Source organism: Ipomoea triloba, chromosome 7, assembly GCF_003576645.1.
Source record: "Ipomoea triloba cultivar NCNSP0323 chromosome 7, ASM357664v1".
Taxonomy (NCBI): domain Eukaryota; kingdom Viridiplantae; phylum Streptophyta; class Magnoliopsida; order Solanales; family Convolvulaceae; genus Ipomoea; species Ipomoea triloba.
In genome coordinates this window covers 201,417-215,685 of record NC_044922.1, presented here as the reverse complement: position 1 = coordinate 215,685, position 14,269 = coordinate 201,417, and the positions used below count along the sequence as shown (strand labels likewise).

The window sequence follows — 14,269 nt, the reverse complement described above, 5'->3', positions numbered from 1 at the left end:
TCTTCAATTCTTAGGAAAATCCTAATGTATATATGCTGTGTTTGATCTTTGTGTCTTTGTGTGTGTGTGTGTGTTTTTTCAAAAGATTGCAAGCTGTACTGGCCGAAGACATCCATGCTAGTTCACCCTAATAAAGGGTTTCTAAAGAGAATTTTAATTTGTTAGCAAATTAAATTACACCTAGCAACTCCACATTTATTTGTTACCATCTTTTGCGGCAGTCATGCAATACAATGCTTGTTTGTATGACCATTTTAACAGATCGATTAGAACATTATGAATCAATTAAGGAGGTATTATTGTTGGTGGGCATGGAGTTTCCATTATCGTTGTCGATGACGACATTAGAATCGTCATATCATATATCATTATTTCTCTCCGGATCGTTTGCCATAGTCCACACAATAATTTATCATATTCCATCGCGCACAACAAATTAAATTATTTGCCTTATGACCAATTATACATATCAAAATTTATTTTGTATACATCTAAGATAATTATTGTGAACTTTTTTGGTTAAAAAAAAATTGATTTAGCAAATTAGGCAGCTTAGCTTGCACTCCAAGCTTTATCTGACATTCTGACCATATAGTTGGGAATAATATACCTTTTTTTCCAAATTATTTAATAAAATTTTGTGTTGTTGGGTAAATCAATTGTATTAATCATAATTTTTAAAATTTGTTAGACTAATATTGATATGAATTAATTTGAGCCTAAAAGTTGACTGTAATTAAAGTATTTGCATTAACCTACGTGCATGTGCACACACTACTTTTATCCTAACATAGCATTTAATTAAAATTTTTAAAAGTACTCCATATTCATCGATCCTCATTTGAATTAGAGTTGTATAAAAAGCAAGGTCTTAAATTGGTTAGTTGTTTTGGATATACTTAATGCGGAATAAATTTTAGCTTATTAATAAATGTTATTTAATTTTTTGGTAAGAAGAAAATTTAGGGGGTTTAATTTATTATTTGAATCCAAACTTTTATAAAATTTTAAAAGTACTATGGTATTTGATACAGACCTTTAATTTTTTATTTTATTTACAAATATAAATAGTTGAAATATAACCCTCCAATCTCAAACTTTTCAACTTTATCTCCAGATTTTTTTCCTATCTGAAATAGACAAATTTTTACTTTATTCCTATCAAATTTTATGGTACGTTTCATAACTTTTAAAAAAATACTCATATACTTTTTGATCTTTTTATCTTTTTATGTTCATATATATAAATTTAAAAATTAGTACCAAATAAAGGTTTGTTGTTGCAAACAAGAAGACTTTGCCATTATTCGCAACAACAAAATTTATATTTGGGAGTAGTATTGCTAAGAAGAAGAAGAAAAGAAAAAAGAAGAAGAAATAGGACCAGCATACTCCTATACAGAGTTTTTGTACGAAAATTATAAATAATGTATTAATTGAAAATATGAAATGTTTGTAAAGATGTATTCAATTTAGAGTTCTAATTACTTTTGTATACCTTTTTAATATGAATTTTTTTAAAAAAATTTATAAATATTTGTCTTATAGACTTTTACATACTCGTATAGAGTTGATGAAAGTGTGTGTGTGTGTGTGTGTATATATATATATATATAATTAGGATCATATGCAGACTGTTGTTCTCGTACGAACGTGCGGACTGACAGAATGCATCATAATTTTGACATGAATGAACGAAAGGTTGTCGCGCGTTTCTCAGGATGTTGGAGTAGTGTGGTGTATTCCATTAGTTTGGAGTGCCGGAGGAGTACAGTGAATTGGAGTGCATTATTTGAGTTTGGCATGCTAGAGGAGTACAGTGCATTTGTAGGGTAATTGTGGTGCATTCCGTCTATTCGGCATGCTAGAGAACAGTGGTAGTGCATTCATGGAGAAGTTGTTGTGCATAGGTCCATGCATACTAGAATAGTGTCGTGCATTCATATACAAATTACGATTTATTCCTTCAGTCTGCACATTCACACGGGAAGAGCAATTCGCAATTGAACCGGGTCATTTAAAATCCATCACGTTAAAAATGTATGTTTGATAAAGTTTATAAAAATCTTAAGTTGGAATTAAAGTTATGATATTTGGATTAACCGACCTGCATTATATTTGCTTAATTAGTAGATACGGAGTAATATACATTTTTGGAAAGTATCCCATAATCCAAGTGGGATTGGGTTTCGGCAATTCTTTCCTATTTCTCATTCAGATAGGATAGGATTCACGTATAGTACATGCAATGCTTATATATAATCAAGAAATCCGGCCAGTCTCTTCTTCAATTCATCACCGAATTGAATTAGCTAGCTAGCTAGGGTAGCAATTCATCCTCATATTTTTCTTCAAATATATATAATCGATCTGTGTTAGTTTTGGTCTACATATCGGGAGCTATGAAGAATTCGAAGTGGAGAAAAGAAACAAGCCCCATTGGAAGCGGAACTCACGCCGAAGTTTATTTGGCTGTACCAGTTGACGATGTAAATTCGTCCACGCGCATCAAATACGCATACGACCTCCAACGAGAAGCACAGATCTTGAGACAACTGAGAGGCTGCCCCCATGTTGTTCAGTGTTTTGGGGACGACGTTACTGACCAATCAAGATTATAATCTTCTGCTTGAATACGCTCCAGCGGGTAGTCTCGACCGTTTGATCTATCCTCGTCGCTGCTGGGACTGCAAGATGGCGGAATCTGATGTGGCTTTCTATGCTTACCAAATTCTCAAGGGGCTTTTGCACATTCATGACAAGGGTTTCGTTCATTCCGATTTGAAACCAGAAAACATCCTCGTTTTTCCTATCACTAGAGAGGATAAATTTCTCTTAAAACTTGCTGATTTTGGAGTCTCAAGACGTGCTGGTAAGAACGATTTTAATTTGATGAAGATGACGATGGTGAACCATTTTGTCCAAACCATTGTCGTGGGAGTTTAGTTTTTGCATCTCCGGAGTATTTGAGCACCGGGATACACCAAACCTTTAGCTTGGACGTCATATGGTCTTTAGGTTGTATAGTTGTGGAGATGTTGATGGGACAACCTCCTTGGTTGTGCAAAAGCATGAGCGATTTAATATTTCAGATACGATATGAAAAACCAGTAATACCTGAAGATATATATTTCTAACAAAGCTAAAGATTTCTTGAATAAGTGTTTTTATAAAAAAGAGAATGGGGATGATGAGAGATGGACGGCTAGGATGCTTCTTACGCACCCCTTCATTCGGGATATCGAGGATGCTGAGTGTTATGAAGATGGGATATCGATGTTGTCTTGCCCTAATAACCCTCTAAGTTATGATGACCAATGGGTTTCCACAAAAGATTTATTTTTTGCCATCTCATCTTCTTAAATCCTAATGTATGTTGCAAGACACTGTACAGGCAGCCGAATAGTCAAATGTTAGGTTATATACATGCATGCTAGTTCTCCCTAATAAAGGGGTTTCTTAAAGAGAATTTTAATTTGTTAGCAAATTAAATTACACCTAGCTGTGATGACTTGAATTCAATTATTTTAAATTTTCTTTTTTAGTACTATTGACTCTATTAAGTTGTAGTATCTGTTTATCTATACTTTCTCAACCTGTTGAAGGCTTGATCTCATGGCGCAATTATTTTAATCTTGTCATTTTATATATATATGGATGGAAGTGTATGTATAGCATGTAGTTGGAGATGGAGTAGGTGAAATGAAAGCTAGGATAGGAGAGGAAAAAGGAATAATGTATATTGAAAATTTGCAGTCATGCAATACAATTAATGCTTGTATGTATGACCATTTGAACAGATCATTGAGAAGGAACATTATGAATCAATTAAGGAGGTATTATTGTTGGTGGGCATGGAGTTTCCATTATCGTCGTCATCGACAACGACATTAGAATGATCATCATTATTTCCCTCCTGATGATCCTCGTGAATTTCTATGGTGTGTCCAGAAGCAGAAGAGGCATCATCTATGGACGACGATTTCCCAGCTGCCGCGGCGTCTGGTAAATGACCTGAGCTTTTGCTGCCTCCCAACTTCCTTACTTTGATGGATCCATGCTCCCTCGTCACATGGTGGTGGTGGTGGTGGTTCTTGTGCTTCGCCTTATTGCGCCACTTCATCAGGGCTTTTGAAGTTTGTTCATCAAAAATGGACTGCTTCATACTAGAACCCATCTGGAATATAATTAAAATCACAGAATGAAGCTAAGTGCCTGTGTATGTTCATCTTCAATTCTTTCCTTTAGCTAGGCAGGCTTCATTAAATTAAAGACAGCATGCATATAAATAAAACTAACAGATCAGATCCGGTCAGCTGGAAAATTAAATTAAAGATGGAGTATGTATTACCTGGGTGACGAGCGCATATAGTGGAAGCGTAATGTAGCTGCACATGAACTGTACCCCAATCCTATCCACCCAGCCAGGCCAGTACATTTTAAATCAGATCAGATCAGATCATCATATAAATATATATATACCACAGTTAGTTTAAATGATATGAGTTGGTTCCTATATATATATATGGTGGAATGAAGTTATAGCAGTTACCCGAATGCCACTCTGGCCATGGCGAGATGGAAGCTTTCGTGAAAGCAAGAATCTGATCCAAACTCATACTGCGCACAATAACAACAGGCCAGGCCAGGCCAGCCGGAATTGAATGGAATGGAATGGTATGGAAGGAAGCATAGGTATGGAAGGAAGCATATATGCATGCAGTTCAGTAGGAATGAAAGCATATATATATGTTATTTTGTTTACTATACATACATGAAGAAAAGAAAATTATGCAAGCAAGCAAGCAAGCTAAGAGAAAGAGGCCAGGAATAGAGTATAATTCAATTCATTACCGAATTCCAGAGGAAATATGTTATGTCAAACGCATTCTGTTCAAGGTGCAGTGAAAGAAAAAATTAATTAGTATAATGTTAGAATGAATGAATATATGTTAGTTGAGACTTATTTTCATATGGTAAATAATTGGTTTGCAATTAAGAAATTAAAGTAATTAAGAAAGAAATTGGCATAGGTACCTGAAAAAGGGTGAGATGGATAAGATGAAGGACTAACTTTGGTTTGCTAAACCAAAAATATCTGTCTGAGACTTGCACCAGTGGTATGCCCTGAACTACAGCATGCCTTTCTTCAATCTCAAGCGCCATTTGTGTTATAATTGCTTGAAGCTTTGTACCAACTACTAACAGTGTCTTTAACCATTGCATCCCATATATCATTCACATCACCTCAGTTAGTTTCTTTCAATTAACATTAAAATGTATATACCGTGACAGAAATTCAAATTCTTACAATGAAAGGTAGTATAGATAGCCATAACATTAATTGCCATCCTGAAACCAAAGTGTACATTTGTCAATAGGGGGGAGGTCTGATCGATCGAATTGAGAGAGAACAGTAAGTTAAGAAACATCAAAGTCAGTCAGTCTCCTACCATTCACATTCATCAGCAAATACAGCACTGCAGACAACCATAACAAAAAACTGGAAGAAAAAAAAAATTAATTAAACAAACTCACAGTGAGTGAGACACATCAAAACAAGAGCATAACAAAGAATATCAATCTGTCTGTAAAAATTTGATGAGAGAGAGAGATCAAATAAAAAATGAACGAAGGAGGAAGCATGCATACTTGATTCCGACGACAACCTTGAAGTCGTCTTCCATAGATCTTTTTATGTACTTTTGAAAATTGAAATTGCTTCCAGGTGCTAAATGGACCTGACCATCATAAATAAATAGCGAGCATTATATTACAACTACGTACCAAACTTCTTCTAATATTGCTAACTAGCTTTAGAAATATATCTTACTGTAACAAATCCATGGCGCATGGCTAAGTAGTCAGTTTTACAAACAGACCTATAAAATTGCCGGAAAAAACAAGCCTGAAATTTGAAAATTAAACTGTCAATTAATTAAGCCAAGTTCATGCGTGCTAGCTAGCTATTTGGACTATATATGCAACAGTCAGTCAAATTATAATATATCAGACGACTACATCAGATCTGATTACTAAATGCATGCATGCGTGCCAAACAAGTGATCCAAGTTTAAATTTCTCTTACAACATACATACCATGTAGAAAAGAACCGGTGTGTGTGGCATAAATCTGGTGTTTTCCCTAATAAAAGAAATTTCCTTTGTAAACCTGATTTTTGAAGGATCTGCATGCAAGATCAGCATGCATGTTATCATCCACATGAGCCTAGTTTTGAGGTAGATGTAGGAAAAGCCTTGTAGCTAACAATATATCGTTAGAAAAAAATTAAAGTAATACCATATGAAGTTTTTCCAGAAGTAATTTCTTCTTCCCATTCCTTCCATCCTCGGATCTGCATATGTTTATATATGAGAATGAAGTTAAATATTGATTCTAGAATAAATAACATACAGTACAGTTGCACACAAAACCAGGTGCATTCGATCCAAGCTAATTAAGCTTGCTAGTATCCTTAAGAAAGAAATTAAAGTTGATCCCAATGAAGATTTGGAGATGATCGATTGAAGCCATGAAATTTTGGTATTAAACCAGCAGGCAGGCAGGCAGGTAGATTGAAAAGGAACTGCCAAATATAATCCTACCTTCATCCTTCCAAGCATCATGGTTGTCACACTAAAGATGACATGGAAGACTGCTAGAAAAAATATGAAAATGTGTAGCTGGTGCAATCCGTGGATAGATATTAATGGTTCATAGCCCTGCAGTAAATACAAAGTTGCATATATGGTTAATTAGCATGCATGATAGAATATAATTGAATTTGAAGGGGGATTTTGGGCATAATTACAATGTCCCATGAAAAAGTTGAAAGCCAAGTCATATTTTGCAATAACAAATTAAATGGCTAATGGAATAATGTTGGAAGTGAAGCAGTTTTTTTTCTCCCTCAGCTGCATTGCCTCACACAGAGGACAGAGCAGTAAGCTAAGAGTGATTTTTGAGGCAGGACTAGGACTAGGGCTACTAAAGTAGTCTAAGATATATAGTTTAAGTACACAAATTAAATTTGCAAGGAGTGAAATAATAACAGTAGATGGCACTCACAGGCTTGCACCCTTGGGGCGAACTGTCATCTAATAAAAGTCTATGCTCATACCACAGAAGCCTTCGATGGTGTCCGTCTTCGTGTCCCCCTCCATCTTCGCGTGTAGCATACTTAGCAGGGCATGGCAACATAGTGTTGGCAGCACTTGCAGGAATGCAAATCTTAGCAATGTAATTCTGACCGAATGTTAAGAGGAGGGAAATAAATCCCAGAACCATGAGCTCTGCATATATGCAAGAATAATAATAATAAATTAGGAAGGAAGGAAAACCATATATTCTTCTTTAGTTAATGTTAATGCTGCAGCAGCAAATGCAAATTAAAAGGTTGGTTTTAGTGTCAGTCTTACCACCCTTAATCTTCTGCAAAGCTTCATACAGTGCTCTCTTTCGTTTTCTCTCGAAAGTCTGAATTGAAACATGAATGCAATTGATCAACAAATTAAAGAATAAAATATCAACTCTGATCTACACCAATATCATATCATATCATATCATTCCAAAGTGGCCAAGTATCAATTAAGAATTGCTTGCATTCAGAAATAGAAAATTAAAGTAGGAGACAAAACAAACAAATCATCTACAACAGCAACAAGAATAATAATAAGAAAGATTGGAGGGTTGAAGGGAAAGAGAAATATCACCGATCCAACTGAATGAAGAAATTTCTCCAAGAGTATAGAAATAATAATGATGACTACACAGACCAATGCGACTGCCCATGTGGGTGTCTGGTCTAGCGACCTTTCAGAAGCTCCTCCTCCTCCTGACATTATAATTTGTTCCTTTTCCTATTCCCTGATCCTAAAATTATCGGCCTATTCCTCAATCCAAGAGGACCACCACCTTCCCAAGGGGACGGGACGGGTGCTGCACTTTTGGATAATAATCAAACACCTTAGGCGCAGCCAAAAGTGCAGAGGGGTGGTGGCTCTGGATTGGGCCAAACTCCATTGCAAACCTGCATTTCCTTATATTCTGTTCTAGCTACGACTAGGAGAGTAGAATTCTACGCTCCACCAAGCTTCTTAGCTTCCACTTGTCATTTCCAACACCTTCAACTAACTTCTTGGTGGAAATGCGCGCAACTTGGGATTTCAGGTATAACCGAACTAAAAATTCCCTCTTTTTTTGGCTCCTAAACAGCTACACGTTATTTTTATTATTATGCAATTGAATTTTTTCTCACATTTTTATTTTTATCAAGCATACTTATTAGATTAAGAGTTAAGACAATGTGATTCAATTCATGAAACTAGAATATGGTGTTTTAGATGGACGCTAGCTAGATGTTTACTTGTGTTATTAAGGCACAATAAAATGGGCAAGTAATCCAACTAGTACATGGTTCTTGATTACACAATTATCTAACCAATTATATATATGACATCATTATTTCAAATAAAATTTGTTGAATCCCGCTTGATAGCTATGATACTATTGTACCTCAATACCTTATGTCTAATACCCTTTAATTTTGTAGTCATCTTCCATGGACATTTGGAGGTACTTATATGGAAATCAAATTTAGTATTTGAAGCAAAATTTGCCTGCACATGCAGTTCATCATCTTCATAATAATAACAATTGAATAATCATGGTGACCAAAAGGAATGAATAAAATGCTAAACTAAAGATGTGTAGCCAACAAGATATATTCAAACTTACACCCTATGGGATAACAACACAAACGCTAACCATCGAAGCTACTTAGATCTCATGTACCAAAGACATAATGCTTTAATTACGCATATGAAGATCACTGACATCCGATAGGAGTACACACCTGTAGCCAAAAATGAAGGCAAACCAGAACTGCACATATACTATATAAGGGGTTTGATGTCTCCCTTTAGACATCACCTCTTGGACCATTACAACATTACTTATTGAAAAAGATAGCAAAAATGACATAGTAAGTGGTTTTTTTGTGATACAAATATTTGTGAGGTATACTTCCAATTTGAGTTGTGTCAAAGTGGATTCGGATTCTTCGTAGTAAGGCAAAGAGATTGATATATTGGACACTTAAAACGGATAACGGGTAAAGGACAAAGAGATTCTCTGATCTTCCCGTACAAATATGAAGCTCGTATATATGCACTCTAAATACTTAGTTGTTGCCGACGTAACACCAAAGACAATGACATGTTTTGATCCAAAAGAGGCCTTAATTGCTTGTTCGCATGCATGCAGGGATTTGTTGAGGTATATCGACATATCGTAATCTTTGGCCGGCGTCTATGTTTAAGTGCCAATTGTAGCCTAAAGTTAAACTTTTGATTCTGCGAGTTTAATTTGAGTGAGTCATTCCTTTTTATAAATTATGACTGTTAATTTGATTAAATATTTTAAATTAATTAGGCTGGGAGAAATGGGATCAATATAATATATTTTAACTTAACCACACGTAAAAAAACTTCAACAGCGAGAAGGCAATGACATGGGGCTCTGATTGTTTGGCAAACATGGATCAAGACATCACCATATTTATTAAATCGTCAGCTATATCAATTAAGTACTCGTAGGTAACAAGATAAACGGTGGCATGCATTATGGACAGCAAATGTTCTCAATATGGCATTTATACTGCAAAAATGTTTAGTATATATGTTGTTGGCGGTTAATTAAGTATACAGAAGAGATCGATACATAAATCAGGACAATATATATAATGTCCAATGGTACGCACACACACAGAAGAAGAAGAATGACAAATTTAGTGTAACTTTGACCTATCTTGATCGGTAGTTTTGCACCGTACCGCTCTCGCTAGCTGCAGCTGGAAGACCAATCAAATATTTCTGTCGTCCACTCAAAGCTCTCCATCTCTATCATCTTCATCTTCTTTGCTGAAACCAATACAGTAGAAATTAAGCATAATCATTAAGCCTAAACATAATCTGAAAGATCTTTAATCTTATTTCGTCCCAAACTTCATACATCATCCAGTAACAGTGGCCCATTTTGTAAGAGCCTATGGTTAAGGATTGTGATTATGGTTCTGAGAATAACACACAATCAGCTTCCACTTACTATGGATTACTATTGGCTTAATAAATAGGCTAAGGCACAGTTTGTATAGCGTTACCAAATGTGCACAAGATCAGATATCATGAAATGAATTAATTGTGGTTTATAACATGATATAATAAATTATTTGTAGTTACTTTTTGTAATTACCTTTTCCCATGGCAAACTTTGCTGAGGTCTTCACATAAAATCTTGCTTACACCTCCTACTTTGACAGATCCTTTCTTTATCAGTTCAGACAACTGTTTAAGCAGCAGCATTTGTTATTGATAACAAAGGAATAAAAATCAATAACATGACAAAGATAATGAAACTGCTAATTTCAGAGGGAAGTAAAAAGTTTAATCATGAGATTTCACTACCTCATCTTCAGTGTCCTCTAGCAACCTGAGCATACCGTAGAAATAAGTTAAAAGTTCTGAATGTTATGCTGGAACTACAAAACCAATTAGAAAGGTGTATGTTAATTCTGACTTACCTCCCACAGAAAGATGATATTGCTTTGGAGTGTGCTCGAGCTTCTTGCTTATCTGTCAAAGGAAAAGAGAGATTAAAGAAAGAGCTAGAGATATTTCTGCTATCAAAGTACATTCTCTCTCTCTCTCTCTCTCTCTCTTAATCTTCATAGATGCAGAATGTGTATACACCATAATATAAGAATTCAAAATGTGCAAGCAATATCTTATGAGAACAATAACTTTCCCCTAACAGATGCAAACATTGGTTCTAGAAACTTGAGTTTATTATATGATTCAAGTTAATTGCATTTTTAAAGCATTCACATTGAGTTGGCCTTTCAACACTTCATAGCTTCATTATGTGCATTAGGGTCCTCTAAATGAGATTGCACATACAATTATACAAATTTTATCACAAGTCCCTCCAACACCCAATTCCGTTCTCCCTCACATTTCTTTTGATTAAGACATGAAGTTTCCTCCTAAGAACTTGATTTACTCAATGGACCATTCTGAGATCATGGAAATTTTATTAATTGAAAATAGCCCTATCAATCTTACAAAAGCTCAGTCTCAAATTCAGGTTATTTTAAGCTTGCCCTCAAAGCATCAAAGAACTAATCCTACCAAGTGAAAACCATAGCATTTTGGAAGTACCATTGTTATGTTCCCAGTTCCAATGCTTTTAGAAAATATTCCATGCACTCTCTGTGTACAGTAAATGAAAGAACAAATGTGAGAGGATCTTCCGTTTCCCATAGGAAGACATACTCAGTAACATGTCAGATTCGATCAAATGATAGGCATATTAATTTCTAGCACAACATGCCATTTGACAGATTAAAGATACACCTCAATGGGACCTCAATACATTTGAGGTATATCAAACAAGGAAATATATGTTTTCCTAATCAATTCATCATTTTTTTTATCCTCCATATCCTATGCAAAACTGCCCATCCAAGGATATTAGCTAGAAATGTTTCATACACAAAATCAAAGGAAGCACTATGTCCTATGTGTATGTCTGTATTTCAACTGAAAAATACCAAAATTGGGATCTACACATCTACCTCCTGAATAAGCACAATGTGCCATGGAGAGGAGGAGGGGGAAGGCAGAGAGAGAGAGAGAGAGAGAAATAGATTGATCCATGAAGACACAACAAGAAAATTTACTATGATATACTAACTACACCGGATCATTATCCCGACAAGTAAATCAGAGTAACAGTGGAAACCTATACTTGAGGCAAGTAAAACTTTATGAATTCTAAAATGTGAAAATGAAATCAGCAGTTAACAAAAAGTATAAATACCAGATGTAACTAAACTTAATACGAAGATGGTGGCAAATGAAATAGTGATTCTTACTAGTTTTAAGTTTATCCCAATCATTAACTTTGGTCCACACTTTTGTGCCTGAATCAACCTGCCAGACATGAGAGATTGGCATTAGTTCTTGAAAAGAAAACTGAACATTCCTACACTCAGGCAGTCAAAGTGAGCCAATCAGTCCCTGCAAAATCACATCTTTGTCTAAAGGAGCATTATACTGTTGCAAATAAACATAAGAAAACCCATTCAAAGAAAAAGAATACCTTCTCAAGAGTATAATCTTGCATCTTTTCACAAAGCTCATCCAAGAGTTCAACAACTCTCAGGTCACTAACTCTGTATAACTCAATTGCAGAGAACACGGTTACTGTGTTGAAACCTCATATATAAGTTCATCCATGATTTAAGAAAGGATTGAAACCTCATAACACAGAAATAAAGTAATATGGTCAAAGTGAGTAAACTTTGACATAAGTTTAATTAGAACAAGTAAAATGGAACATAAGGAGTACATGTTAGGTATTAAAACACATAGTGGCATAACAGTCTGCCAATTAATGAATCATAATATGAACTTTTTTACTGAATTCAGCAGCAAAATCTATGTCAATGTCTTTTCTTTTTAGTTTACTCAGAGAAGAACAGAAGATCAATTCAAAGCTTTGACTGAATGAACTATTCATTTTCTTTACATTTTTAAAGTTCAAGTGAAACTCAATCCTCCATCACAAATGAAATTTTTACTTTACATTTTCTAAATCAGAAATGCCTTTCCATTTATTCAGTCTTTATATTGAGGAAGCAGTAATTACATGCCACAAAGCTGATATAATTGCCACAAAAATGACATAAGTATGATGAGCAGAATGCAGAAAAATATAAGAATCAGAAACTATACCTGTAATCTATAAGCTTCCCTTCACGTTGGCCTTTAGAATCTAAGCGATGTCTCATATCTAAATGATTTCTTGGCTTCTCCTGTTTGATGAAGTCCAATCATTGAATATTTATATATAGCAAGCAACATAATATGGTAAACTGAAACTGAAGTACATGGCATGACTCAATTGAAAAGGAATTAAATTAGCTCGAGCTGTAACTAATTTTTCACCAGCTGAAGTTTTGAAAACTGATGCAAGACCAAGATAGCAAATTTTCTCTGCAACAGTGGCTAGCAACTCTAAGCAGTAAATTTTCAATTTCTACATTCTAATAGCAGAAGCTAAAGCTCCCTTGTGATATTATGAGATGAAACCTCTTCTTACTTCAAAGTTATAAGCCTAACACCTCAAAGGTAATAAATGCTTAAGAAACCAATTCCCTTAAAAAATGATCTAGCTTATGGAAAGTATGGGCACCAAGCTTAAGGGCTTTGCATTCCTTAAATATTTTTATTTAAGCAAAAGTACAAGACACAATGAACGAACTTGCGAAAAACTGAATAAAGCTCATAGATTGAAGAAGGAAATATAAAGAAATGAAAAGCTCATGAAATCCTTACAGTCATCAAACCATGCTCCAGCTCTTCCTGCAATTCAGTAAAACATGCGATCAGATGCAAGCACTTTCCTTCACAATTCAGTGCATTCAAATACCAATATATCAAAAAAAGAAAAAAAAAATGTTGAACAATTCTTCTCCCGTTTTTTCTGTCGAAGATCTATTGATTCAAAGGTCATAAACTAACATAGGCATAATAAATTAAAGAGACCATTTTCAAAGTAATTTCGACACTGATTAGCATTAACAATAACAATAATAATAATAATAATCACAATTAATGTAGAGCTTCAAGTGGAAGAATTTAGAAACAATGGGGGTGAATACTCACGGCAACGGCAGTGCAAGCACCGCATTTATCTTGGATGGAATAGACGAAAGGCACGACGGAGACTAATAGAATCGCCAGGGAAATCAATGAGGCTTTAGCCATTTCCGGAGTCGTTGGAATCAGAGTTCCCAGAGGAGTAGGAGGAGGTGGTGGAGCCGTGGAGGGAGGGGGGAGTCGTCCTCGGTCCTCCAATTGAATAGAATTGGTGGGCAAGACGCACCACGTCACCAGACCGGTTTTCTTGTTATATTCTCCAATGGAAAATAGACACGTCATGTATTCGTTTCTCTGTCTTTTACACGTCAGATCTGAACGAGTTTATTGGGCTAAACGCATACCGAGAGTCCGAGACAAGTATTGGTGGGCTAATATCTACATTAATACGGAATACCCGCAGGCCCGGTTCAATTCTGTTCCCTCACTAAGTCACGCCCAACAGGCCCAATTAAACTATGGACTATTGTAGTATTGTATATGTCCAATTTTAGTATATTATATATGTATTATAGATTTATTTTAGATAATACATTAAAAATAATAT

The 14,269-nt window shown here is 35.2% G+C and overlaps 2 protein-coding genes across 2 annotated transcripts; both read right to left on the bottom strand.

The window, feature by feature from the left end:
- Positions 1–3,715: 3,715 nt before the first annotated feature.
- On the bottom strand, positions 3,716–8,030 carry LOC116025675 (MLO-like protein 9). Its single transcript, XM_031266999.1, has 15 exons — positions 7,714–8,030; positions 7,420–7,477; positions 7,070–7,293; positions 6,607–6,723; positions 6,302–6,356; positions 6,100–6,188; positions 5,834–5,908; positions 5,653–5,741; positions 5,454–5,503; positions 5,312–5,352; positions 5,038–5,211; positions 4,855–4,890; positions 4,553–4,620; positions 4,352–4,412; positions 3,716–4,177 (listed from the first exon to the last, which is right to left on the bottom strand). The coding sequence occupies exons 1-15, from the start codon at positions 7,840–7,842 to the stop codon at positions 3,818–3,820; spliced, it is 1,626 nt and encodes a 541-aa protein (XP_031122859.1). The 5' UTR covers positions 7,843–8,030; the 3' UTR covers positions 3,716–3,817.
- Positions 8,031–9,625: 1,595 nt separating this feature from the next.
- LOC116024765 (protein seele) lies at positions 9,626–13,919 on the bottom strand. Its single transcript, XM_031265756.1, has 9 exons — positions 13,729–13,919; positions 13,399–13,425; positions 12,796–12,875; positions 12,161–12,233; positions 11,934–11,991; positions 10,581–10,632; positions 10,465–10,489; positions 10,253–10,344; positions 9,626–9,921 (listed from the first exon to the last, which is right to left on the bottom strand). The coding sequence occupies exons 1-9, from the start codon at positions 13,828–13,830 to the stop codon at positions 9,885–9,887; spliced, it is 546 nt and encodes a 181-aa protein (XP_031121616.1). The 5' UTR covers positions 13,831–13,919; the 3' UTR covers positions 9,626–9,884.
- Between the last annotated feature and the right edge of the window lie 350 nt (positions 13,920–14,269).

Excerpts from the sequence above, each read along its gene's own strand:
- LOC116025675 (XM_031266999.1), bottom strand. The coding sequence starts at position 7,842 with ATGTCAGGAGGAGGAGGAGCTTCTGAAAGGTCGCTAGACCAGACACCC. Across the intron at positions 6,357-6,606 it reads TGATGCTTGGAAGGATGAAG|ATCCGAGGATGGAAGGAATG; the intron begins GTAGGATTATAT and ends AAACATATGCAG. Across the intron at positions 5,504-5,652 it reads AAGGTTGTCGTCGGAATCAA|TTTTTTGTTATGGTTGTCTG; the intron begins GTATGCATGCTT and ends TTTTTCTTCCAG.
- LOC116024765 (XM_031265756.1), bottom strand. The coding sequence starts at position 13,830 with ATGGCTAAAGCCTCATTGATTTCCCTGGCGATTCTATTAGTCTCCGTC. Across the intron at positions 13,426-13,728 it reads GTGCTTGCACTGCCGTTGCC|GAAGAGCTGGAGCATGGTTT; the intron begins GTGAGTATTCAC and ends ACTGAATTGCAG. Across the intron at positions 12,234-12,795 it reads GGGAAGCTTATAGATTACAG|AGTTAGTGACCTGAGAGTTG; the intron begins GTATAGTTTCTG and ends TGAGTTATACAG.